Below are 27,890 nucleotides of genomic sequence, written 5' to 3'. Positions count from 1 at the left end.
TAAATAATGAGGATATTAGTCTTACAATTTTTTTGTTTATCTCAGTCACATATTCATTGACTTGAAGATCCTTCCGAACTCGAGCCTTTTTCCATAAAATCGCACGATCAGGAATTTCTCCAGGCTCAATATTGCCTTTCTTTACCTGTTTAAAATATGTGGAGTATTTAATTACAGGATATTGATCAATTAAAATAAAAAAAGTTAAGGTGAAATCTTACTTCTTCTTCATGAAGGCCGATGTAGCCCTTCCTTGAAAGGCGGTGCTGATATTTCCGCTTCTTGACTCTATCACTCTGCTTATTATGAATAGACTGCAACCAAAAACATAAAACACAACACATTAGGATAAAATTCATTAAACGTGAAATTGAAGGTGAAATTAAGGTGAAATGCATACCATCCATTCCTTACTAGTCCGCTGGGCAACAAACTCTCTCCAAGAATCTTTACTGACAAATGCATACTTCTTTGGAGGCTTGCTAAGTTTTTTCTTCTTGCCAGCATATGGCATCACATGGTTAGCAGTTAATGTAGCCTTGAACTGTCTCCATTTTTCCCCTGCAGACTTCAGCACTAAAGATCGACTTTCTGGTCTCACTTTAAAGGCTGCCTGCAACAGATATGCAACTACTATAAAATTCAAAAGAAATAAAGACGAGATAAAGAAGGTAATATTTAGCGGTAGATAGAATTTACCTGAACATCATTCCATAACCTCTCTTTCATTTCTGCATCTACTTTTGGCTAGCTAGGGATGTCAATTGGCACCATAGTCCTACCCAACATACCTATGTAGGACTGCAAGGTGTGTCTAGTATCTCCAACTAGATCCCCACGCTCATTGTATCTAACTTTAATTTTTTTCCCTTGGGCCTTTTTAACAACAACTTTGTGCATAGCACATATGCTACGCTTACCTCCAGACGTCCTTAATTTTGCTGTTTCGGTACTAGTAACCGTCCCCTTTGGAAATTCTGCACTTTTAGGCTCTGTACCTTGAGAGTCTGCAACTTCAAATTCTGGTACTTCATTTGCCCCTAACAACTGCTTCTCCACTGCTTCACCGTTGTTTTTATCCTTTTTAGACGCTTTCACAACTTTTTGCTTCTTCATTGCCATTCTTGAATCTGTAAGATACACATTAGCACATGTATATACAATTATAAGTTGCAATTACAACTACAATTACAATTACAATGAAGAAGCAAATTTAAATTACAATTAAATGAAGAAGCTACAATATTAACTAGGAATAATGCAGATTAAAACAAATCACAAAATGGGAAAAACAATATTCAAATTACAATTACAATGAAGAATCATCCAGATTAAAACAAATCACAAAATGGGAATGCAGATTAGTTCTAAATTAATATATATATATATATATATATATATATATATATATATATATATATATATATATCATCATTTTTTAATCCGAATCCCCTCAACATTTTGCCTTTTATTGCTAACATTAGGCTCAGGTTCTTCGTCATGATCACACATAGGAACATCTATGCAGAATGGGGAATTTTCAAGAGTCGTGTCTCCCAAATCATCATCATTGTACAACTCTTGATAGTCTGCCTTTGTAGAGTTCAATGCAATAGACCACCTAGCATCGACAAGGTCTTTAATATAGAAGACTTGTTTCACGTGGTCAATAGACACATACTTGTCGTTCTTGTGACCAAGCCGACTGAAATCTACAAGAGTGAAGCCTAAAATCAACTTTGATACCTCTCTCACTGTCTGCCCATTTACATAAGAAAAGTGGAGCTTTAAAAGCATAGTAATCTAATTCCCAAATCTCTTCGATTATCCCATAGAATGTCATATCAGACTCCACGGGATTCATGTCCTTAGCACTGGACACTTGTACTGTCCAGGCAACTAAAGAAACCCCGCTATTCTGAACAACTCTTGCATCATCACGGTCCTTTATGAAGTATCGTACCCCATCAATCAAGTAACCATCACAGCTAAGAACCGAAAACGATGGTTTGCCTGCCAACCATCTAATCGTTTTGGTAATATTTTCAGGATTCTCTACTATTTCAGCACTAACCAGCGCACATATTTTAAAACCAATCAATAACTAGACATTTATATCTAACTATGCATCAAAATAAGTAAAAGGGAAACTAACCCTTTTTTTAAACCAATTAGCAAATAAACGGTTGTGCTCTCCAATTAGCCATTGAGCACTCTTTTTTTTTTGCCTTGGTACTGCTGTTCTAGTAACTCCTTATGCTTCCTGAGATAATGCATATGTTATGTAATTGAAAAAATTATTTATCAAGACTTGAATTGAAAACAGGAAAAAGATAAGCTTACATGATATAAGGATACACTTCAGAGTTGTTCTGCAGGACATGTAAATGTGCCTCGTCTCTTTCTTTCTCATCCACAGACTTTACCATTACACCCGATAATGGCCCAGAAAGTTTGCCCTTGTCCTTTGGAAGACCAGCAGTCGTGCAGCTTTGCCTAACAAATTCTGAGCAAAACTCAATCGACTCTTCTCCTAGGTAGCTTTCTGCTATACACCCCTCTGAATAGTAACGGTTCCGAACATAACTCTTCAACACTTTGTTGAACCGTTCAAACGGGAACATCCAGCTATAGAACACAGGTCCACATAAGCGTAATTCTCTAACCAAGTGGACCGTTAAGTGTATCATTACATCAAAAAACGAAGGCGGGAAGATTTTTACTAACTCACACAAAGTCAACACCAAATCTGACTGTAGTTTATCGAGTTTGGATATATCAACAACTTTATTACATAAACTGTTGAAGAAGAAACAAAGTCTGATTATGCTGACCCGAACATTTTTTGGAAGAATCGAGCGAATTGAAATCGGGAGAAGCTGCTGGAGAAGGGTGTGACAATCGTGGGACTTCAACCCATAAATCTTTAAATCAGACATGGGAACACAATTTTTTATGTTCGATGAATGGCCATAAGGAAGTTTCATATGCGATAATGACTCTAACATCTTTCTTTTTTCTGCTCTTGACAAAGTATAAGGGGCAGGGGAGAGGTAGGTTCGTTTTTCTCCTACTTCGGGAGCCAGGTCAGGCCTCACACCCATCTCAATCATATCACGACGAGAGTCCATGCTATCTTTACTCTTGAATGGAAGATTCAACAATGTCCCGATTAAATTATCACACACATTTTTTACAATGTGCATAACATCGAGACAATGACGTACATGATGAAATTTCCAATACTCCAACTCGAAGAAAATTGACTTCTTCTTCCATGGACAATCCACTTTTTTTGCTTTTTTCACCTCCTTCCCAAATGCAAATTCAGTCTGCTCCTGCTGCATTAAGACTTCTTCACCAGAATGGGGTTGACGTGCGCATCCAAAGTCTTGTTCTCCATTAAAAGCTGCCTTACTCCTCCTATAGGGATGATGTGGTGGCAAATATCTTCGATGTCCTTAGTAACAAATTTTTCTGCTAAATTTTAAATGTTTAGCTACTGTGTCATCTCCACAAATTGGACACGCCATATAACCTTTATTCACACAGCCCGACAAATTTCCATACACCGGAAAGTCGTTTATGGTCCACATTAGAACAGATCTTAATGTGAAATAAGACTTTGTATACGCATCGTATACATTCTGTTTACCTTCTTCCAAAAGCTTTTTCAGATCGTCAATCAATGGTTGCAAATACACGTCAATGTTATTACCCGGTTCATGTGGACCTGAAACTAGTATAGTTAGCATCATAAACTTCCTCTTCATGCATAACCATGGAGGAAGGTTATAAGTTACTAAAACTACTGGCCAGCAAGTGTACCTATTGGTAAGGCCATTATTGTGCGGGTTTATTCCATCAGCAGCTAATGCTAAGCGAATGTTTCTCGACTCACTACCAAATTCAGGCCACCTATAGTCAACATTCCTCCAAGAAGCAGAGTCGGCTGGATGATGCATTTGGCCATCTTGAATTCGCTTGTTCGAATGCCAACTCATAAGTTCAGCCGTGGCAGGAGATTTAAACATCCTTTTAAATCGAGGAATTATCAGAAAATACCACATTGCATTGGCTAGAACATTAATCCTAGGTTTACCATCCTTTCCAACCTTCCAACGAGACAGATGGCACTTGGGGCACTCCGACGCATCAATATTTAAACCCATGTACAGTACACAATCATTTGGACACGCGTGAAACTTAATATACTCGAGGCCTAAATCATTTAGGGTTTTTTTCGCTTCACACGCATTCACGGGTAACACATGGTCTTTAGGCAGTAAAGACCCTGTAGAAGAAAGAAGATCGGTGAAGGAACTATCGCTTATGCCAAACCTAGATTTCCAATTGTGTAATTTCAACATCGACTCTAATTTGATGTTGTCGCTACCCTTGTATAACGGTTGTTCTGCATCAGCGACAAACCTACTAAACTCAGCAGAATCATCAATATATTCACTCCTCACATACGCTGCTTCACATATGTCAACATTTTTGGATGTAGGAATTTCGACTAAATTACTACCAAAAGAAGACTTTGGTGCTGACTCACTAGTTGGACACTTTTCTCCGTGCCATATCCAATCAACATACCCCAAACTAAATCCTTTTTCATACAAATAACCTCTAATTATTTTAACAGAATGCTTCTTAAAATTCCCACAACGTGCACAGGGGCAAGGGATTTTATTAGGATTCTTAGCATTTTCTTTGGCAAATATCAAGAAAGATTCAACCCCCACTTCATATTCTAAAGAATCCCTATCTTTTGAAATCCAAGACTTGTCCATATTTCGTTAATCAACCTACCTGATTGTCATATAACATATTAGAAATATATAGATTTATTACAAATTTCCTAATTAATAGCCTAATAATATTACATATAAACGATTAAACAATCATAACACCAAACTGCAAAATCAACATCATATATATATATAAACTGACCCGCTTACAACCCATCAAACACAAACATTTATCAAAATTTAACAATGAACAAAACACGCATATAAACATCAGTTCATTAACAAAGCATAGCAATCCCCAAATCACAAAAACAATAACAGAGCACAAACTTTATAAACTCTGTATAAGCTTGCAAATAAAAGAGCAACTATAAACAAAAATCCCCAAATTTTGTAACACCAATGAGACTATATTATACAACAAACTCGAATTCAAGTCAAAAATAAACAAAAAATGCATGTAATCCCCAAATTTGTACCACTATAAAAGTGAGAAAAGATGATATATACCTTCAAGCAACTGAGAAACGAGGTTGTAGATGAAATCCCCAAATTTGATTCAAAACCCTAATTAACTCCAAAATGTAAACTGAGTTACGAACGAAGCTGCAAACCCTAATTTCTTCAGCAAGAGTCTTCAATTGAAGCTACTCCAAGATGAGTCTTCAAGATGGTCTTCAATTGAAGCTCCAAATTTGAATTTAAGTTGGACAGCGAGAGAGTTGAGAGAGTTGACAGCGGGGAGAGAGGGAGAGGTTTGTGAGATGTTGAGAGAGTTGAGGTTTGGGAGAGGTTGTGAGAATAAGAGACGGCGAGAGAGTGAGAGACGGGGAGCGGGGAGAGAGGGCGAGAGAATCGCGAGAGCAGGGAGAGAGGGAGAGACTGCTGTCTGAAGATAGGAGGAATAAAAGAAAATCAATTTTGGCGTTTTTTTGTTAAGTACAAAAAGCGGATGTTTTGTTGTCTGATAAAAGGGGGGAAACAAATCCGCGTGTTTTTTCATTTTTAAACTGTATTTAAGATATTGGTTATTTTAACAACCGATGTCCAAATTTCTCTTTTACATCGGTTTTTTAATAATTGATGTTAAAAAAGTCTTTAACATCGGTGGTTTTTACAACTGATGTTAAATCGGCGATGTTAAATCCACTTTTTCTAGTAGTGATGGTACACTATCATATCATATATTATAGAGGAAAACTAAAATACATAAATATGTTTTGGTTAATACCTGTTGTACTTATATATCTGTACCACCTTGATCTGCAAACAATGTTGCTAGTACCTTGAATTTTTACACCACCTTAAGGTTTAAAAATATTTAGCCTTCTTGTGTTGATAACGTGTTACGTCCTAATGATTACATTATATAGAGAGTAAAGAGAACAATATATTTGATTAATCTTGTGTACTACAAACTCAAGTATAGGGTCTATTAATAGGTTGACAAGACATGAGTTACATGTACTTGTAAAGTCAAGAGACATGGAGTTGAAAAGCCAAAGTTCTAAGTTACACGAAGATAAAAGATCAAATGTTGGAGTTTGAAATATTCAAGGGTCATCCACTAATATACATAACAAATATTTCTATGTTATAAACACTGTCAAAATCACTTAAATGATACAAATGATCATTTATTCAATATTATAAACATCATCAAAGTCATTTAAATGATACAAATGATCTTCAAATATGACTAAAAAGACCATCATAAAATGATATCCCTAACAAAATTATCAAATATGACATTGGTGAAGGGAGTGTTATTTATTCATCTGTTGGAAAGGGAGTTCATTAGATCCAAGAGAGATGTTGGTGTGGGTGGAGTTGACAGCGGCGACGGCTGAATCGAAGGGGTGTCTTCCACGATTTGGTTGCAGATGAAAGTTCAAGGGAATGGTTGCTTTAATTTTTAGACGGTGAGGGGTTCAATGACTGCGGTGTTTGACGACGGCGATTTACTGCCGACAAAGTTGCAGAGGCTGTGAATGGGAAGATCGAGGGTGTGGTTGTGGATTTGGAAGGATGAATGGTTGTACGATGGCAACGTCGCAAGGTGGGAAGAATAAATCGTTATTATGGCTGACTGGGAGAGAGAGGAGATAGAAGAATAGCCCAAGAAAGGAGGTCACAGTGGTAGTTTTGTCGAGTAGGTGGATGTGTCGCGCTTGTTCTAGATGTTGGTGCAGGCTGCGACAAATGTCGAGAATAATTAAGTATTTATATCCTGGTAGTTGTTTATACGGCGGAGATCGATGAGTGAGAATGGAAGATTTGTTTCGGGTGGATGATTTTCCGATGGTGAAGTGGGTCCATTGTGCCCGCGGTGAGTTGAGAACGAGGAAATTCGCTATTGTGCGTTAATTGAAGGTTTTTTAATACCATATACGGATGACCTGATTGAGTATATCTTTAACCTGTAGAGGCAATAAAATGCCATTATTGTGGCTTATTTGTTTCTTTATTTTAGAGTTATTATTATTTCCTTTACTATGCCACTAAAAAATTTCTCTTAATTAGATTTTATATTATTTTTTTTATTAAATATATACAAACACGTTTTTAATAATAATTTATTAACAGATATATTTTTCTTATTTTATATTAGATGTATAAATTTTATATATTAATCCATGTTTTTTTGTATTTGTTTGATCTTATTTTTTGGATGTTTGAAAGAGATTATTGAAAGACTCTCGTACTTCGACATACATGACAATTTAGCTACAATTTTGATGACATGGATTTCATATAGTTATTAGAAGATAATAGTTTATCTTTAATTTGTTTCTAAATAATGTGTCTTTTTTTTAAAGCATTTTTTTTCTCTTTGAGTTTCCCCCCATTGAATTTTACTCTTGCAGGGTTTACCTGTTGTGGGGTTTTAAAAAAGCTTTTTGGTGGGTTATCATTTAAGATATTTAAGGCGATATTATCTACATGTCCAGGAGTACTTGCTTATTTTCGTTGATGATATTTTTTTTGAATGAAAGAAACTCTATTTTTTCGGACATTGTATCTTGGGTTCAATCTATTATTGGAATTATATTTTTTATGACAAAAATAAAATGAAATAACAATTTAAAATACAAAAAGGAAAGAAAATAAAATTATAAACGAGGACAATAATAATGATAAACAAATACTTAAAGGGTCTTTTGGTTCACGAAGTATATTTGGTTGGAATGAAGAATCAGGTCATGTTGACATGGGTTTAGGGTATCATATCTAATATTATGTGTTTGGTTAAGTGCTGGAATCAATATATTCAATTTAAAAAAAAAGTCATTAACTTATAGTAACGAAAAATATTAAAAAATTATTGTTATTATTATATATTTTTGCATCACTGGCTATTGTTGTATTTAACATTAATATTTAATTATGTAAATAGAGACGAAAAATTAAAATTGAAATTGACTCACAGAACGTCGATCTCATACCCATGTATCTCCCTCGGTATCAAAAACAATATACATTTGTTTGAGGTATGGATTTGAAATTTTATTTTATACTACCAAACATGAATGTATGGATTTATTACGGGCAAAACACATATTTTGATCACAAATCACCATTAACCAAATGATCCACAAAAAACCTAATAAATAGGGTAACAAAAACATTTATTATAATCAAAACAAATAAAGTAATATTTCAAATTTCAAAAATACTTTAAAGTCTTAAGCAAATCATCAATAAGATTAAAATTGATTATACATAACTCAGAATTATTATAATAAAGAACTGGAAAGATAAAGTCGAAATTTCAAAGATAACCGCATTAACAAAATTCCAAGCATAACATTTTTTTATTTGGACATAATAACAAATTTCAGTTTTTTTTTTTAATATATAGATACATAAAACCATCGAACTTGCCAAAAGATTACCATTCAACTTACCGGAGTTCTATATCGAAAGTCTTGATGATTTCTTATATATGATAATGACATTTTACCAACTCATAACTCAGTCATGTCTCTTTATTTGGGTCCAACAGAGTAGTCGTAGCCGGTAGGGTAACTCGAAATTCAGCCTACAGAATAATATTCAAATTAGTATTTACATGATTCAACGTTTCATGTGTTCCTCGATTTTTCCTGTTAGGAATGTGTTACTCGCGTGTTCTTAATTGTTTAAAGCAATAATCTTTTATTTCAAAATTAATATATAATTTTTTGTTTTTAAAATATAAAAACCATTTTTAGAAAACAAGGTATTTGGCTTGTTTTAAATTTTTAAATATATATAACCAAAACCGATTTATAAATGTTGAAACTTGAAATATAATCCGAAAACCCGAAAAAATGAAAATATTATTTCTGAAAATAATAAACTGAAAATAAGGCCATTTCTTTGCATAAATAGTTGAGCAAGACAGGGCAGATGTCATACTAACCATGTTGTGCAAACTTGTCATACTGTTAGCTCTGTTTAGGACAACATTTTCTTCAGCAGAGCATGAAGGTTTCACCTTCAATGGATTCCCATACAAAAACCTGACTCTTGAAGGCGACGCCATGTTCACACCAAACGGACTATTGCAGCTCAGCGGTGGCGCCAAACAACATTCCCATGCAATTTTTCCAGACAAAATTTTCTTCCAAAAAAATGATACAAATTCTTCCGTTCCCTCGTTTTCGAGTACTTTCGTGTTTGCTATTGTGTCAGAGTACCCGAAAGTGAGTAGTCAGGGAATGGCCTTCTTTATTAGGCCAACTAAACATTTTGCGCCTGCTCGGCCAGAGTATCTTGGTCTTTCTGATCAGACAAATGATGGCAATGCCACTAATCATGTTTTTGCTGTGGAGCTAGATACTTCTCAGAATGAAAAGTTTGAGGATATTGATACAAACCATGTTGGTGTAGATATTAATGGACTAAAGTCTAAGATTTCGCGGTCTGCTGGCTACTATAACAGTACTGGTGAGTTCCTGAATTTGACGCTTTACAGTAGACTTCCAATGCAAGTTTGGGTGGAGTATAGTGGCTTCAAGAAGCAAATTAATGTGACACTAGCTCCCCTGGATAAAGGCAAACCAAAGAAGCCACTCCTGTCTTTAGATTATGATCTTGATCCTGTTGTGAATGAGGAAATGTATGTGGGCTTTTCCTGCGCTACTGGATCAAGGCTTATCACGTCTCATTATGTTCTAGGGTGGAGCTTTATGGTTAATGGCATGGCTAGGGAACTTGATCTGTTAAAACTCCCCAAGCTTCCACGAATCGGGCCCAAGAAGAAATCAAAATTTTTAACTGTAGGTTTGCCATGGATTTTGGTGACCATGGTTTTGATAATAACTTCAGGCATGTTCTTTTATATTAGGAGAAAGAAAAAGTTTGCGGAAGTTCTTGAAGATTGGGAGCTTGAATATGGTCCTCACAGGTTTAAGTACAAGGAGTTGTATGTGGCTACTAATGGTTTCAAAGACAAGGATTTACTGGGCAAGGGTGGCTTTGGTAAAGTGTACAGAGGAGTGTTACCTAAATCTAAAATTGAAATTGCGGTGAAGAAGGTCTCCCATGATTCGACGCAAGGAATTAGAGAATTTGTTGCAGAAATCGCTACAATTGGTAGGCTAAGGCATCGAAACATAGTCTCTCTGTTGGGTTACTGTCGGAGACACAATGAATTGCTTCTGGTTTATGATTATATGCCTCATGGAAGTTTGGACAAGGCGATTCATGACAACCCAAAGGTTATACTGAATTGGAGCCAGAGATTTCATGTCGTAAAAGGGGTGGCAGCAGGGCTTAGCTACCTGCATCAAGAATGGGAGCAGGTGGTTATTCATAGGGATGTGAAGGCTAGTAATGTGTTGTTAGATAATCAATTCAACGGAAGATTAGGAGACTTTGGGTTGGCAAGACTATATGATCATGGAACAGATCCTCAGACTACTCATGTCGTGGGAACTATAGGTTACTTGGCCCCGGAACATAATAGAACTGGCAAGGCCACAACCAGTACTGATGTTTACTCTTTCGGGGCATTTTTGCTTGAGGTAACTTGTGGTAAACGCCCAATACACGTTCAACAAGGGGCTGACAATCTGATTTTAGCCGATTGGGTGTGCTCATATTGGAATCGAGGTGACATTGTTGCTGCAGTTGATCCGAAGTTGGGGGCCAATTATGTAAAGGAGGAAGTGGAATTGGTTCTGAAGCTTGGGTTGATGTGCTGTAACTCAGAGCCCTTGGCTAGGCCAAAAATGCAGCAAGTTGTGCAGTACTTGGAACGAAACGCTCCTCTACCCGAATTGTCATCAATTGTCATATCTTCAGTTGGCTTAGCATTTGAACCATTTTCGAGCATTGACATGTCAAATAATTCATCGTCTTCTATGGAAAAGCCTTGCACCCAACCATATTCACTTGTTGCAGACTCTTTTCTCTCCGGTGGTAGATGAATAAAAGAGTTAGTTTTATATTTATCTAGGCATAAATAAATGTAATGTCCATGTACTTATATGTGGATTGATTCGGTTGTACCTTTCCTTTTTCATGGAAAAAAGTTGATTTTTATTCCAATAATACCATCACCATTACAAGATCGAAGATGGCCGTGAAGTGACCCGTTTGCTTGAAACCTTAAGGTATCAGAACTCAGGTGGGCTTACGGGGATCATATTATATATTCTAACAACGGGTGATAGCGAATATAAACATAGCTTCTTGCCGGCCGTGTTTTGTCTTAACATGTAAACATAAAAGATAAAATCGATATAAGTGAGGTGTCGTGTTCGAAACGTGTCAGAATAGATGCCAAACTTTGTCTACGACTGTTCCCGTGTGCATATATGTATGTTCTCGACCTCTGAGTTGAGAAACAGCCACAAACGTGAGTAAGCAAAGGCAAGCATAGCAGAGCACTTGATATACAACATTACACATGGCCGGGGAAGATAACAGAGCAGCTGAGCTCCCTCAAGAACCTTTACCAAGTAAGTTATATTCCTCCACCCCTTTCTTAAATCTTACTATTCACTACAAGAAAAACGGTCATTTTTATTATGACGGAAAAAAAATACATTTTTGTTCATGTATTTGACGGAAAATTTACCAGGATCGTTCGACAGTCTACTCGGAGGAAACCGAGGGAGAAAAACATGGCCAGAGGTGGTGGGGATGACAGGGGAAGAAGCGAAGAAACAGATAGAGGAAGAAAGTCCAGGAATAAGTGTTCATATAGTTCCACAAAATAGCTTTGTTACCATGGATTTTAGGACCAACCGTGTTCGGGTTTACGTGGACTCTTCTGGGAAAGTTGCAAATGCTCCCAAAGTTGGCTAGCTCAACATTTTCATAGTAATGCATCAATTTAAGGTTAAACTCTAAAATAAAATTGTTTGATGTGTGTATCGATCTTCGATCTTGTTATATAGAGCCTGTTTGGCTGTATTTAAAATAAGTTACTTATGACTTCTGTGTATTGTGGCTTTTAGCTAATTGTGAAAATTGTGACTTTAAGCTGAAGGTGTGTGTTTGGGTATCTGAACTTAAAGTTAATCACAGTATTTAGTTAATTTTGACTTAAATAGATTTTGACTAATTTTTTTAAAATAAACCAAAGTGAAAATACAAAATAAAAAATAGATTATTATTTTTTATTATTTTTCTGAAACAATAAAAAATACATTACATTAAAAATACCAAAATAAAATGAAGAGGGGAAGAAAAGAAGGAAAAAGCTGCAAAAAGAAAAAAACTGAAAAGTACGTGTGAGCAGCTTCTGGCTTTTGGGCTATTTTTAACTTAAAGCCCACTTAACTGGTGGATTGCCAAACAGCTCAATGCTGACTTAAAGCCTTGAGAAGCTGGCTTATATTGTTCCCAAACAGGCTCATAGTCTTATGGCCGGAAAAATTGTTGCTAGTTTATAAAATATGTATCAATTGATTCATATTTATAACCGATTGTTGTTTTGGGTAAATTAAGGCCTCCATTGTTGTATACAAAATTTCACTACAAATGAATTAAAAAAAAACAATTTAGTGTTATGTAATTAGTAGATGACTTTTAATCATTCATATTTTTACTTTAATTATTAATATTTTTTGGTTCTCCATTTTTCTTGTTTTCTAGTGGCCTAATTAAGGCTTGCTTCTATTTTGTGGGTGTTTGGCGGACACTTATAAGCTGGGCTTCTCGGCTTATAAGTTAGAAGCACTTATTCGTACCGTTTGTGTAAAAAGTCAAGAAGCACTTATAAAAAGTTAGGAATGCTAGCTTTTGTTTCAGGTCATCTACTTATTTCCCAAACACTTTAATCACTTATAAGTCTTGTTTTCGGAGGAGTATTCATACAGTAGTTTGAGCTTTGCATTAATCTGATCTGATGTACTCTATGTTTTGTTGTACCCTGTGCTTTACATGTTTGTTATCATGCTGCCTCATTCTTTTTTCAGACACTTGTTGTTTGCATGTTGCCAAAACTGGAGTTCATTTATTATTATTACTTATGTAATTTATTTTTCAGTTTCTATATTATTCCATTGCGTGGTTGTAAGCAGGGCGGATCTAGGAAGATGCACGAGGGACACGTGCCCTTCCTAAATGTTTTTTTACATTTTTTCGTCATTCTAAATTTTACAAAATTATAGAAGTGCCCCCCTAAAATTTGAAAATATATAAATATTTTCCAAAAATTTGCTTGGTGCCTCCATAAGATTTTGCTTCTAGATCCGCCCTTGGTCGTAAGATAGTGGTAAATGGTAACCTGTTTTCTTTCGTATGTTATTTGCTATCTTGTCGTAAACAAATTATAGTATTATATTATATTTATTGCGCCTTTAACCCGTGCCAAGCACTTGACAGGTATATAGTTCGTAATTTATTATTAAAAATTTAAATTTTAACATCATTTTATTAGTATCTTCATATTAAGTAATTCAATTTTAATTAAATTATATTAACTAATTGATTATATTTTCTCATGAAAATTTATTTTTTATAATATATTATCTATTTATAAATATTTTTCTAATATTAATATGTGATAATTTATTAATCAATTAATTTTAAATCAAAATTTTCATATTTTATATATCTTTATATGTATGGATAAAGATATATGTCGTTCAGATTAGAGTTAGGAAGTGTTACGTAATATTTCGTGTTTGTATTTAAATAGAACACATTAGAGTTAAACAGAGTTATATGAAGGTTCGTATTTGTTTTCGAGTAGTATACGTTATAATTAAAAAGTAAAGTCTTTGATTATTTATATTTATTTAAAAAAATATTCGAAATTGTATATTTATAATTTTATTTTTAAACTCATAATAATTTTTTATATGAAATATTATATAATAATTTATTGAAATTTGATAAAATATTGTTGACAAACTGATTATATTATCTTTTACCGATATAGCTTTTAGATGTTTATTTATATGATATAAAAAGGTAGTACAAATAATATATATTTTTATCATTTGTTTGTGAGTATTTTCTTAATATTAATATACTCCCTCCATCCCAAATTAGATGAGCAAGTTGACTTCGGGCACGTAACTTAAGGTGCATTGACCGCCTAGTTCTGAAATTTATTTTTTTTAATTTTTCTTTTGTAAACGAAAATTTCATATTTAAATTTTTATTTACAAATTTTTTTTAAAAAAATAAGTAATGTAGCTATGCGGTCAATGGACTTTAAAGTGCGTGCCCGAAGTCAACGAGCTCATCTAATTTGGGATGGAGGGAGTATGTTATAAATAGTAGTTTTTTTTTAATTTTTAACTAATTATAAATTAATATTTTTTATTTATAAGAAGAAGAATATTATTTAACTTGTATCAGTTAAGAATATTCACGCTTATTTATATAAATTTTTTATCTGACTTTCGGTTTGTCTTTATAAGTTATACATCTATTAAATAGTTTTTTAATATTAATATATGTTATCGATATTAGTTTAACTTTTTAAACTAATTATAAATCATGTTTAAAAGGATAGATAAAATTTTTGTCTTACAGTACATTATGAGTGTTTAGTATTTGAAACTGTTTAATAATGTAAGAATAATAGCCTTTGCATGTTATAGATTTGTAGTTCCCGAGGGAGAGTGCCAAACCAAAATACCATAATCAAAATTTCGTACTACAAATTATACCCATGTTGACTTATTATTGTATAGTATTGATGTGTATGAATATTGATGTCGACTAAAATTTTGTTTCTTTTATTTTTAGTGATAATGTCGAATCTTATTAAACTAGAGTTCAACGCACTTTCTGTCATCGGTAAAAATTATTTGACAAGGATTTTTTATATTTGAAATCCATCTTAGTGCAATGATTCTCGATGACACCATAAAAGAGGGAAATAAAACCCCCGAACAAGATAAGGTAAAGGCCATGATATTTCTTTGCCATCACCTTGATGAAGGATTAACAACTGAATCTTTCATTATTAAAGATCCATCAACTCTTTGGAAGGATCTCAAAGAAATATATGACCACCAGAAAACGGTGATACTTCCTGCAGCTCGCTATGATTGGCTACACTTGCGATTACAAAAATTACAAAACATGAGCGAGTATAACTCTGCAATGTTTAAAATCACATCTCAATTGAAATTATGTGGCGAGAATATCACTGATAAAAATATGTTGGAAAACATATTCCACTTTTCATGCCAGACAATATGCTCTTGCAACAACAATATCGTGAACGTGGATTAATGATAATGAACTTTTGCTAAAAAACCATCAAGCATGTCAACTGGCTCAACACCATTTCCTGAAGTGAATTCGGTGACTAATAATGAATATAGATATAAGAAGTCATTTGGACGTAGGCGTGAACATGATTATGGACGTGGACATGCCAAGTCATGGTTTTCGACATGGTCAAGGCCGCATTACTAAAATAATATTTACACGCTTCATGATCCTTTTTGTGAGCATTAGTAAAATATTTTTAAAATAGAGGGTCATCATTTTCAAAGATAATTTTCAATAATTTATTTCTCATTCCCCGGCTTTCACATATCTTCAATATATACCATACTGCATTCTAAGCATAAAGGTAATCACTTTCGGTGACTAATTCTTTATTGTTTGAAAATAATATTTCTTTTATCTCATCAACTTGGTTATATTCAGGATAATTGTCTAACATTAACATTATTCCATGAATTACAACTTTTGAAATAATAAAAAATAAAAAATATAATATATATTCGTATATATTTTTCTGTTTCGCTCTCTATCTTGAGAGCCACAAAAAACGGAAGGTATTCACAATAAATGGTTAACGATCGTGGGAAAAATCGAGAATGAAGAATTATATGGCTCTTGATACCAGTGAAGAGAGGAAAAATAAGTGTGTATTGTGCTTTGTATATGTGAGAGAAAAATAATATATTTTGAGATTGAGTAATATATTGAATGTTGTAAATCTTGTAATATATACTATTAAACTATACAAAAATAAGAAAAGGAAACTATTCTGGAAAGTATAAAGAGAATAGGAGATGGAGAGAGAAAGTAGTTGTATTTCAGAATATTTCAGAATTGAATTCATTTCAACTGAACCAGCTATTTATAGAGGTTGGTTGATGAATCTTCCTAACTAAGATTTGCAATACTTCTAGGTTAAGTATTACGATTCTTCTCGAGTAAGTATCGTAAGTCTTCCTCGATAAGCTATGCGAGTCTTCTTTAGTAAGTTTCGTCGGACTTCCTTGATAAGCTTTGCGAGTCTTCCTTAGTAAGTTTCACCAAACTTACTTGATAAGATTTTCGAGTCTTCTTGACTAAGCTTTTGACAATCACTTAATATATTATTTTATAACACTCCCCCTTGATTGTCAAATGCGAGTTATCATAGAGATTGACTGCCTCGTTAAAACCTTGCAAGGAAAAACCCAGTGGGATAAAAACCTTGTCGAAGGAAAAAGAGTACAGTCTCCCCCTGAATTAAATTACTCACATTTCGACATCTTGATCTAGTAGACCTTTTAATCTTCGTATACCCATATAACTTCGTAACTTCTCAAATGTTGATGTCGGTAATGACTTTGCAGGTTTATCCACCAGGTTATTGGATGAACGAACTTGTTGTACATCAATATCACCATTTTCTTGAAACTCCTGAGTATAGAAGAATTCTGACAATATGTGTTTTGTTCGATCTCCTTAGATATGTCTTTTCTTGAGTTGTCTTAACCAAATACATCATTTGCTTGCTTCATGAATTTCCAGTAACTTTGTTTGTAATCGCCCAAAGTGAAGATCTGACATGTATCCAGCATCTTTTAGTTGGGCCAGAATTGAATCTCGCCAACAGGTTCACAACAAATGCAATATAAGGGCTCCAATTGCACGAAGGTAGGAAACTTCAGATTCGAGTGCTTATTCATCCTGTTCTCTAGGACGGAAGGGATCCTTTTCAACCTCAAGTGATTGACAAACCATTGACGTGGTTAGTGGATGAACTTTGTCCACTTAGAACCGATCAAGGACCTTTTCAATGTAGTTTGATTGATAAACAAATATGCCTGAAGATAAGTGTTCCACCTGTATACCTAAATAAAATCTTGTCTTTCGAAGATCTTTCATTTCAAAACTCATTTTTCAAATGGTTAATAGCATTAGTAATATCTTCAAAAGTACCAATAATATTCAAATCATCCACATATCAACAATTATAACAAAAACGGTTGGTGAACGTTGAATAAAAATGCAAAGACATACCTGGTGATTAACATATCCATCATTCAATAATTATTTACCAAGCATGTTGTACCACATACGACCAAATTGTTTCAAACCATATAATAATCGTTGGGATATAACATAATATAAATGTCAAGGCTTAGTGTCCTCTATCTCTAACCCTTCAGGGATTTTCATAAAAATATCACTATCAAGTGATATATAAAAGTATGCTATCACAACGTCCATCAGACGTGTTTCCAAAGCCATACTCATTATAAAATGAGAGGTAACTCCATCCATTACAGGAGAGTATATTTCCTGGTGATTAAAATTATACCCATTAGGAAATAAAAGTAACTCTATCCCTTATAGGAGAGTATGTTTCCTAATAATCAAATCCAGGTCTCTGAGAGAATCCTTGGGCTATCAACCAAGCTTTATATCTCACAATTTCATCTCTCATTTCATTTTCATACAAATACTCATCTATTCCCAACAGGGACTTCACCAGCTGGTGTTTAAACTATAGGTCCATATACATTTACCTTGCGCAAGAATTGCAATTCTTCCTAGATTGCAATTTTTCATTTTGGCCAATCATATCATTGTCGACACTCTTCCACACTTTGTGGTTCAAGATCGGAGTTCATAATAATATTGCATACATATCGCAATCTCAATACTCCCACGATCCAATTATCTCATTGTCGACACTTCTCCACACTTTGTGGTTTAGGATCGGAGTTTATAATAATATCACATACATATCATCAATCTCAATACTCCCACGATCCAATCATCTCATTGTCGACACTTTAGGATCGGAGTTTATAATAATATCACATATCACGGAAAAACATACACATCATCAATCTTAGTACTCTCACGATCCAATAATTTCCCTTTATGTACATAAATTATAGAGATCTCATAACTTTCAGGTACCTTTGCTTCCATGTAAGCATTTGCCACTTCTGGGGCATTTGCCACTTCTAGGGCATGTGCCACTTCTGGGGCAATTTCCTCTTCAGGAGGATTTGTCACAGCCACTTCAGGGGCTTGAACCTCTTCAGGAGGCAATACCACTTCTGGGGTATGTATTTGTCACTTCTGGGACAATATCATCTTTCAGAGATAATCCCATTTCTAGGAATTTCGTTTCATCCACTTCAGGGGCTCAAACCTCTTCAGGAGGTAATACCACTTCTGGGGTATTTTATGGAATTATTGCCACTTCTTGGCAAGTCTAATTAATTTCCGTTTCATAAAAGAATAACCTCTACAAGGGGTAATACCGCTTTTAGGGTATATATCAAAAAGCTTGCCACTTCTCAGTTCGGCAGAGTCTCGTGCTGATAACGTGTTGTAAATCTTGTAATATATACTATTAAACTATACAAAAATAAGAAAAGGAAACTATTCTGGAAAGTATAAAGAGAATAGGAGATGGAGAGAGAAAGTACTTGTATTTCAGAATATTTCAGAATTGAATTCATTTCAACTGAACCAGCTATTTATAGAGGTTGGTTGATGAATCTTCCTAACTAAGATTTGCAATACTTCTAAGTTAAGTATTACGATTCTTCTCGAGTAAGTATCGTAAGTCTTCCTCGATAAGCTATGCGAGTCTTCTTTAGTAAGTTTCGTCGGACTTCCTTGATGAGCTTTGCGAGTCTTCCTTAGTAAGTTTCACCAAACTTACTTGATAAGATTTGCGAGTCTTCTTGACTAAGCTTTTGACAATCACTTAATATATTATTTTATAACATTGAAGAAGTTTTTTATCTTTGTTTTATCAATATTGATGAACCGGTATATATAGACAATACATACATTCTTTCACGGTTCAAAATGTAAGTGCCTTAATAATTCACATGATCGATAGATATATTAACACACAATTAATCTATATTAATCACATAATTAGTATATAATATTGTAACTCCTTTATCTTTAATATATCTATTTTATTTTCTGTCTATTTTCTAACGGTGTCAAGAGTATGATATCTTTTTGATAAAAAGATTAAACTTTCTTTTTATTATTATTATTTTTGTCATAAAAGACTAGACTTTTATTGGTCGAATAAAGTTTTGGTACCCTTTTGTACATGAATTTATTGTCTTTCATTGGAATCTCATCATATAAACGGCTTTATCTGTAGTAGATGTTTGGTTTGTGTTAAATTCGTACACTACTCTCAATGCCTGCGTGACGTGACAATTGACATGTATTTTTAGCGTTGGTACTGTAACTGACAACAATATGCGGAAGAATCACCGGGACAAAGTAAAGAGATAGAGAACATTGCGAATCCCAGAAGGCCGGCTTCTGAAGATGCTGCTTCTCTATTTCAATATTGACCTTTGTATTTTAAACTAACCCGTCATCTAAAATCTTAAGATGTCAAAAAAATTCTAACAAAATCATATACTCCCTCCGTCCCACCCAATTGGTTTGGGCACGGAGGTTAAGAAATATGTATAAAGTAGTGAAAAAGAGGAAGAAAAGTGAGTGAAGTGGTGGGACCCATCGATTTTTAATATATAAAAGAGAGATAGTGGAGTAAAAGTAGTGTGAAAAGGAAGGAAAAATGATAAAGTGGTGGGACCTATTAATTATTTTGGGAAAGTTTTGTAATGTAAAGAAATGGATGGGACGTCCAAAAGAGGTAACTGTAAAGAACCTGGTGGGACGGAGGGAGTACTCTTCAACCGAACTCAACTAATACCATATTAGCTGACAGTTCATCTAAAACTTGAAGGTATTAAAAAATGACCCCAGACCTTATCCCGTTTAACATAGCCTTAGAGGTTATCGACACTGCTGGCTGAAAACTAAGTTTGTTCACCCACATTTTTTATGTAGAATGCAACCTGAGTGGATGTATTGATGTGTTTGAATCATATAAACCAGTAGTCCAATACGGTTGTGACATTCTTGTAGATGGACTTTTACTTAAGACGAATAATCAAGTGTTCCATATAAGTATCACTTGAGAGATTACTGATTAGGCATATCTTCTAAGAAAGAGATTCTGATATGGCAAATACTAGCAGGGAACATAGGTGGTCACTTAAAGGAATGACTGCCCTTGTCACCGGGGGAACCAGAGGCATTGGGTCGAACTCTCACTCTTTATTGTCATATAATTAGATGCACTCGAATTTCGTACACATGAAAACAATGTCAGGATGTTGTTTTACTAGTTGGCTTTCGTGTGGATTTTAGGTACGCCATAGTGGAGGAACTAGCTGAATTTGGTGCCCTGGTACACATCTGTTCAAGAAACCAGACCGAGATCAATGAGAAGATACAAGAGTGGGAAGGCAAGGGGTACAAAGTCAGTGGTTCTCAATGTGACATGACTTCAAGAGAACAAAGAGAGGAGCTGATGAAGACTGTCTCTTCTCTTTTCGATGGGAAGTTAAATATCCTGGTATGTTTTTTCTTAATAATCTGTTAAGGCTTAAATGTATACCAAGATATTTCTCACTGGTTTGGACATATAATTATAATGAGAGCAGATAAACAATGCCGGAACAGTAAGAATGAAAGGAGCCACGTCGTATACAGCTGAGGATTACTCGTATTTGATGGGAACAAACTTTGAGTCTCCTCACCATTTGAGCCAGCTTGCACATCCCCTCCTCAAAGCATCTGGCTGTGGAAGCATAGTTTTTATTTCGTCCGTGGCAGGTGTTACGGCCTTACCTGCACTTTCAGTCTATGCAGCATCTAAAGGTGAACATATATCTTTTTTGGTGTCTATTCCAGCAAAAAAGTGTGGACTATTAGGCCTATTTGCTGGATATCTGAGCTGATACTTATTCCAATAACTTCTTCCAACTACAATTTATGGAAGATTTGTAATGAATGTAAATAGTCCGCCTGCAATTAGTTGAAACTGACTATCAAACATTTGTTTCAGCTGCTGTTAATCAACTGACGAAGAACTTGGCTTGTGAATGGGCGAATGATAACATACGTGTCAACACGGTGGCACCATGGGGAGTCAAAACTACCATAAATCCTGTATGTTTAACAATATCAATTCTACATACTACTGCTATAGTACTGATACTAAATCAAGTTTCTTTCTATTTCCGCTATATTCCAGGGGTTTGTTGAGGCATCAGTTACCCGAGCAATGATGCTGGTAATGAACAGAACTCCACTGAAGCCCATTGGGGAACCGAATGAGATATCTTCTCTAGCCGCATTCCTTTGTCTTCCTGCTGCTTCATTCATCACTGGACAGATCATTGTTATTGATGGTGGATACACAGCTGGTGGTTTCAAACTCGAACCATAATTTCTACAGCATTGTCTGAACCAGTTTTATACTCGGTGTTATTGTGGATAGCTGCTAATTCTGCACCCTCAGATCATCAATTTAATAATTTTGCTATCTATTTCTATTTCTCAAATTCCCATCTTTAAGGTAGCATATTTTATGAACGTTTGCTGGTACGTACTTCCAGATTTAGGATGAAATTTCTGTCACGATGAGACGTTATAATGTTTCGTACAAGTTGCTTCAAGGAAGAATTTAGATTTCAAGAACAAAAGACCATAAGTACAATTAAACAAGCACAATTTATAGAAAGATCGAGAGGGCTGTCAAAGTCTGAATATATCATGTGTTCGACAAACAAATAAACATTAAATAGTACAATTCCCGTTCCTTTTAATTTCTTCCACATTATATATCTGGTACATATGTAGAGAAACAACAAATATTTTTGAGTTATCAAGAAAGTATTATCTAGGCTCCAGCTATGCACTTTTGGGCGCAGTCATTCGCCACACATTCCTCCAATTTATTCACATCTGCAAGAACAAATTGAAAAAACCAGTAAGATATTTGCATTTTAGCCAACATCTTTTAAGACCGGAAAAAATATAAAAAATCTCTGATTTATAACACATTGGTTGAAAAATGAAAGAAATTACCAGGGCCGACAAATTTGGAGCACAAAGATTGAGCACAAGTAGCCGTGCACTTTTGGACAGCATCTGATACCACCGGAGGGTCATGACATTGTAACAGACATTGTGCAAAGCAAAGAGGGGCGCGGAATCCTTCTTTGGCACACTGCACAACACATTCAAACAGGCATTTCGGGGAAAAATCGTTCTCGTTATAACCACCATTCTGTCCACCTGCAGCTGCTGCAACTATTACTAGCTCCAACACAGTTATAATTATGACTAGTTTCATGACATTGTTCATTGCCATTGCTGATCTGAGTGATTTCTCTTCTTTCTCTGTGTTCAGAGATCACTTGTTGATTTAATTTATTTTACTGAAAATCTTGGACCCCCATGATTTATTTGTAGTGTTATGTGAGAGTTATATATTTGAAACGGAAATCTGGTTTATTGTCAGATTTGGATGCATTTAAAATCTTTATTATAAATCATTTGTATTGTTATGGATAGTAAGTGCTAAGTTAGTTGAGGATGGTTAAATGTTAAAACTCATGCAGTGATATTAAGTAGTCCAATTATGGGTTTATCCTCTTTGTCCGCGAACACCGGTTTCGACTTTGGTTCACCTCAAAAATTATTACTACAACAAATACTAATTTGTAAGGCATATAAGCTTGCATTGTAAAAAAAAAAGGTATGAACTCTGTTTTTATTGTTACGTTTGTCCCGTTTCAGTTTTAGGTGTGATGTAACTAAATGTGACCCCTGCTTAGTTTCAAATTACCACTCCAGGCCTTCTGCTTCAAGAATAGTAAAAATAAGTGACATTTATATGGTTTATGTCCAAATAATAATATATCATTATTAAAAAATTAGAACCAATAAAAATTCATCACTAACTAAAAAGTGGTTTTTAGGGTGCGTAAAAATCCGTTATATTAAATTCTTTCTAATTTAATATAAAATTTTCAAAATTTAGAAATCAAACCAAAATCAAATGATTGGTGCGAATTTAATTCAGGTTTTTCTTAATTGGTGCAGTTCCTAACCTAACTACTTCAATTATCTTGATTGGTATGTGATAAACTTATCTTCATACTTCAACAGAGTTTGAACTACTGAGTCCATGGTAGGCCTCCTGGTTCTATCTTCCTCCACACAAGCCAAGCCTATCTCAATCAAAACTGCAGCCTGATTCTTGTTAAACTTTCCTTGCAGCCTGGGATCAATAATATCCTCTGGCCATGGCTCTTCTAGATCAAGAATTCTACTCTTCATTACCCTCACAAACTTCGTAAGTTCTACTTCCTGCACTTCATTATAATCTACCACCCAAGTCGAAAGCCTGATTCCCTTAACTAGCTCCAATATTACGACTCCATAACTATACACATCAAGTTTCGCGGTGATAGGAAGGTTCAATGCCCACTCAGGAGCCATGTAACCTTTTGTGCCACGAATCCTGGAGAATTCAGAGTTAGGAGCCCCTCTCTGTAACAGCTTTGCCAGACTTTGCCAGCCCAAAGTCTGCAATCTTTGGTTCAAATTCACTGTCTAATTATATGTTTTCCGGTTTCACATCACAGTGGATAACCCATTCTAAACACTCGTCGTGGAGATAAGCCAGGCCTTTGGCTGTCCCTAGTGCAACTTTATACCTTTGTTTCCATCCAATGAAGTTTGAAGTGAACAAGTGAGTGTCAAGTGACAGGTTACTAATATACTCATAGACTATAAAGTTTGATTTGAAAATTCAAATTTTATTTCTGCTATTCCCAAGCCTTTTGACTTCCACCACTCTGTCATCTGCCAAAACACCCATATAAACAGCTCCAAACCCGTAAAAATCTGTTCGGGGAAGCCCTACAAACTTCACCTGTTCAGAGTTTGAAGCATTGCAGGTTATACTAAACGTTGGCTTGCACCCGCCAGTCCAGTCGCTAGGATCATTCATTTCATAATTAACCAGGAGGACAAGCACATCTTGCTTCTGGTGTATAAACACAAATTGCATTTCTTCCACAAGGTCCCCTCACATCACACTTTTTTCTAATGGCTTCCCATGACACTGACCACAGTCCTGTCACATAATTCATGCTATAGAGCCTAAGATTACCATCAGAGTTGATTGTTAGCCTCCTTAGAAATCCTACCCCAAAATCCGAAGGACTGAACTGTAATAAATCACTAGAACCAAAATTTCCCTTATCATCAAACGTAGCAATTCTTGTACTGTTTAAGTTTGTTCACAGGATTCAATCAAATACATGATACATGATACCTCAAACACATATCATCTTAACATGATTCATCATTCCAACACAATAACACTTCGTGAACCAAACAACCCTCATGGTATTCTCAAAATTATAATTTAATCATATCATAACTTTTATTCTTCTAATTCGTGACAATTGGCTCTTTTCTCACAGAGGATCCTCTGATATTAAAGATGATTCATCTAATTATTTGAGTACTTCTAGCATAGGCAGGAAAAATAAAATCAGATGCTTTTCCAGTTTAGTAGTATTTAAAAGCTTCATTTTGCTTGATTGATACTATGTGATACACTAGAGTTAAGCTATTTATTATGCTTACTTTTGCGGACATTAATAATCAGAAGAAACCAGTGAATATAAGATTTTGAATTAAAGCATCTTACTTTTTCTCATCTGGAAAAAGGAGCATACTTAAGCTTTTAGGTTCTGTTGGTTCTTGCTGTGTATCAAACATGTGCTAAATCGTCCATTTTCTCCATTACACAAACAAGCAATCTTAGAACTCGGCCAAAACTCTGTCCTTAACTCACTAGAGGTCCAGTAAACAAAGATAAGATGTGTGCAAATGAGTTATCCAGCAATAAGAAGGAAAAGGATTGATTAGATGAACTCCCGAACATATGGTAGTATCAGGTGTGTCACAGAATTTTAAAGAAAAACTTAGTTATGCAGAGAATTGCTTGCTCCTACTTTTTCCACAGCAAGGTGAACAAATTTGAGATTGAAGTTTTGAGCAATGCTGATGCAAGTCAACATTATGTAAGCATTTAAGCTTACATGCGCATGTAGGGTACTAGGGTGAATTCTACACATACATGCAAGATTTCGATCTCCCTGACATCCTTCATTAGAAACTCAAGTGGAAGATTATTATAACCTTTCTCATCTTGAAACATGCAGACACTTGAGGTTTCACTCTAGGAAGAGAAAAGACAAGATTCTATGATATAATGAACCACCTACTTCACTCAACACTAAAAAAGAAGTAAAAACTGTTTTGTAAGGGGATCAAGATGTGAAGAGTATTCCTTGTAGGAATAGTCACCTGTTTTACTGTTGGTAAAATCGAAAAGGATAATGATAACAAGAGCAAGAACAAGGAGAATTCAGATATGACCATAGTCCATAATATCGAATTTGGAACGTGGGATTGACTCAGTTGAGTACTAGTTGGACTCAATTAAGCAGTGTACAGCCCTCCAAATTGGTGGCCTGTTTTGGCCACCTAGGTCTTGATATATGCAAATAACCAGAAAACTATATATGGAAGATCAGATATGTTGCACTCAGTGAGGAAGAGGTAATCTGCAACCCGAGGACTAGAAACGAAGAATTATACATACTGATCTAAACCTCAGGATGCAGATTACCACATCCTCACTCAGTATGTAAAGAAAAACTAGAAACACAGAGTATTGGGGAATAAATTACAAGGGTGCAAATCGACCCAGGCTAAGGCCATATATATGCATGGAATGGAGGAGGTATATATAAGGATTTATAAAGTTTAAAGCATAATGATTTCTCACTCTCTACCAGCCATTTTGGTATAGCAGAAGAGAGGCATTTTGTATTATAAAAAAAGCCATGATAAGGTGCTCTAACTAGAATATTTACGCGATTCTGTTCTTTTTTAGCCAATGACAAGGAGAGAACCTTCCTTTCCTTTGATACTGATGGTTCACCCTTGACTGCTTTCTGTAGCAGGCGTTAACATTTCCAAATTAATACCATCATTTCAAGAATTCCTACTTGGGTCTAATCATCATAAATCCTCCCCACTGGAAACTACCTCCATCTAAGCATTTGTCCCCTGGCTCTAGGCTACCCAAAATCAAGAATCCGCCCCTCCAGGCTATAAGGCACCATCCTGGCACTAACCGCCTGGATTGTGTTTGGGAACATGTATTTCACTTCAAATTTTGGATTTCAAATAACATGATTTGAGGTGTCATTTCAAATTCTCAGCTTTATACTATTATTTGAATATCCTGGATTTCAAATGAAATATAAATCCAACTTTTTTTGTGTATCCAAACATGTCATTTGATCAAGTCTAGGATTTCAAATGAAATCCAAGTTCCCAAATAGGCCATTATTGGTTTTAAGAACAGTACAACCCTGCGGCATATATTTAGTGGAGTTATCTAATTTGATGACTATGTCACAATAAAAATAATTAATATAGAAGGTGTCACATCCGGAAAAATCACAAATCTATCACATTTTTTGTGAAGTTTGCACCTATTGTGACAAAAGCCCTTCTTAAATTCATTGAATACACAACTCCAAGATGTTTTAACAGTAGCAGAGACACCACCCAAACCAAACAGACAAATAAATGATTAAATTAAACCTATGGGGTGGAAGGAAAAAACGACCTTTAATGGATATATTATACAACAGCGCAATGTGTTGTATATTCTGGTTGTAATTATCATGTCACATCCATGTCTGTGAGATATGTTGTAAAATTGTAATGCACCAGTTCATTAACAAGCAGCCGCTCATTCTGCAATTTCTGAAACACAAGCGAGAATAGTGCAGACTGTTAGGCATCCTAATTTTCATACCACTTGAGAAGTATCTCAATCGCTACATATCTATGTGATCATGAGTAGCACAGCTGTTCTCGTTCTCAGTTGGCCACACACATTTTCACAAGCTTAGAATCGTGCCTATCAAAATGCTACGCGTTTACACCTGAGCTTCAGTTACAAGCATGGAAAAAGGCAAGTTATAATTGACTGCAACATGTACATGTTGCAGCTGGTTTTATTGTTGATGTCCATATGCTTTAACACTTATTCTATTCCTTTCTTTGTATTAAAGAAGTGTATAAATAGATATCCTTAGCTCAAAAAAGGGATATTTCAAAGTAACAAAAGTGTTAATTTGATCTTCATTTTCATTCATTGGCTGGGAAACAGCATCTTTAGGTGAAAATATTCACTTTGGTTGCTCCAAAATATATCAGCCAATTACATCGTCTGTAAAATCTCGGTTGTCTGATTTTGTGTTCCTCAAACAATCTCTATCCAACAGGAAAATATACCGGTTTTGGAAAACTAAGTTATCTTTGTTTTTGTCTGTTGGCTGTGAATTGTGATTTAAAAAAACGGTTAATATGTGATTTTATTTGTTAACTTTCGAAGATTATTTTCCCAGATAAGAGTCTTCAAATTTCGACAGAAACAGAAACCTGCCTATACTTTACCCTCCCAGCCTCCTTGTTCGAGATTTCAAGTAT

The 27,890-nt window shown here is 35.0% G+C and overlaps 3 protein-coding genes, 1 long non-coding RNA gene and 1 pseudogene across 4 annotated transcripts; 3 read left to right on the top strand and 2 right to left on the bottom strand.

The window, feature by feature from the left end:
- Positions 1-3,461: 3,461 nt before the first annotated feature.
- On the bottom strand, positions 3,462-4,796 carry LOC135151521 (uncharacterized). Its single transcript, XM_064090011.1, has one exon. It carries the CDS (start codon positions 4,794-4,796, stop codon positions 3,462-3,464), a length of 1,335 nt encoding a protein of 444 aa, XP_063946081.1.
- Positions 4,797-9,154: 4,358 nt separating this feature from the next.
- Positions 9,155-11,253, top strand: LOC135151117 (L-type lectin-domain containing receptor kinase IV.2-like). Its single transcript, XM_064088698.1, has one exon. The coding sequence runs from the start codon at positions 9,161-9,163 to the stop codon at positions 11,168-11,170; it is 2,010 nt and encodes a 669-aa protein (XP_063944768.1). The 5' UTR covers positions 9,155-9,160; the 3' UTR covers positions 11,171-11,253.
- Positions 11,254-11,558: 305 nt separating this feature from the next.
- Positions 11,559-12,236, top strand: LOC135151118 (uncharacterized). The gene is made up of 2 exons (XR_010289626.1): positions 11,559-11,704; positions 11,827-12,236. It is a non-coding gene; the product is annotated as an uncharacterized LOC135151118 (long non-coding RNA).
- Positions 12,237-20,306: 8,070 nt separating this feature from the next.
- LOC108211415 (tropinone reductase homolog) lies at positions 20,307-21,856 on the top strand. Its single transcript, XM_017383013.2, has 5 exons — positions 20,307-20,548; positions 20,658-20,865; positions 20,954-21,170; positions 21,358-21,461; positions 21,547-21,856. Exons 1-5 carry the CDS (start codon positions 20,469-20,471, stop codon positions 21,739-21,741), a joined length of 804 nt encoding a protein of 267 aa, XP_017238502.1. The 5' UTR covers positions 20,307-20,468; the 3' UTR covers positions 21,742-21,856.
- A 1,567-nt stretch (positions 21,857-23,423) lies between these two features.
- Positions 23,424-24,375, bottom strand: LOC135146767 (putative receptor protein kinase ZmPK1; annotated as a pseudogene).
- Positions 24,376-27,890: the final 3,515 nt, after the last annotated feature.

The sequence above is a fragment of the Daucus carota genome, chromosome 3 (assembly GCF_001625215.2).
Source record: "Daucus carota subsp. sativus chromosome 3, DH1 v3.0, whole genome shotgun sequence".
In the NCBI taxonomy this organism is placed as follows: Eukaryota; Viridiplantae; Streptophyta; class Magnoliopsida; order Apiales; family Apiaceae; genus Daucus; species Daucus carota.
The sequence above is the reverse complement of the archived record's forward strand: the minus strand, read 5'-3'. Positions and strand labels throughout refer to the sequence as shown.

What these genes read in the sequence shown, in the direction of transcription:
- LOC135151521 (XM_064090011.1), bottom strand. Translation starts at nt 4,796, where the DNA reads ATGGACAAGTCTTGGATTTCAAAAGATAGGGATTCTTTAGAATATGAA.
- LOC135151117 (XM_064088698.1), top strand. Translation starts at nt 9,161, where the DNA reads ATGTTGTGCAAACTTGTCATACTGTTAGCTCTGTTTAGGACAACATTT.
- LOC108211415 (XM_017383013.2), top strand. Translation starts at nt 20,469, where the DNA reads ATGGCAAATACTAGCAGGGAACATAGGTGGTCACTTAAAGGAATGACT. An exon ending in GGGGGAACCAGAGGCATTGG is followed by an intron (nt 20,549 to 20,657) that starts GTCGAACTCTCA and finishes TGTGGATTTTAG; the next exon opens with GTACGCCATAGTGGAGGAAC. An exon ending in TCAAAACTACCATAAATCCT is followed by an intron (nt 21,462 to 21,546) that starts GTATGTTTAACA and finishes GCTATATTCCAG; the next exon opens with GGGTTTGTTGAGGCATCAGT.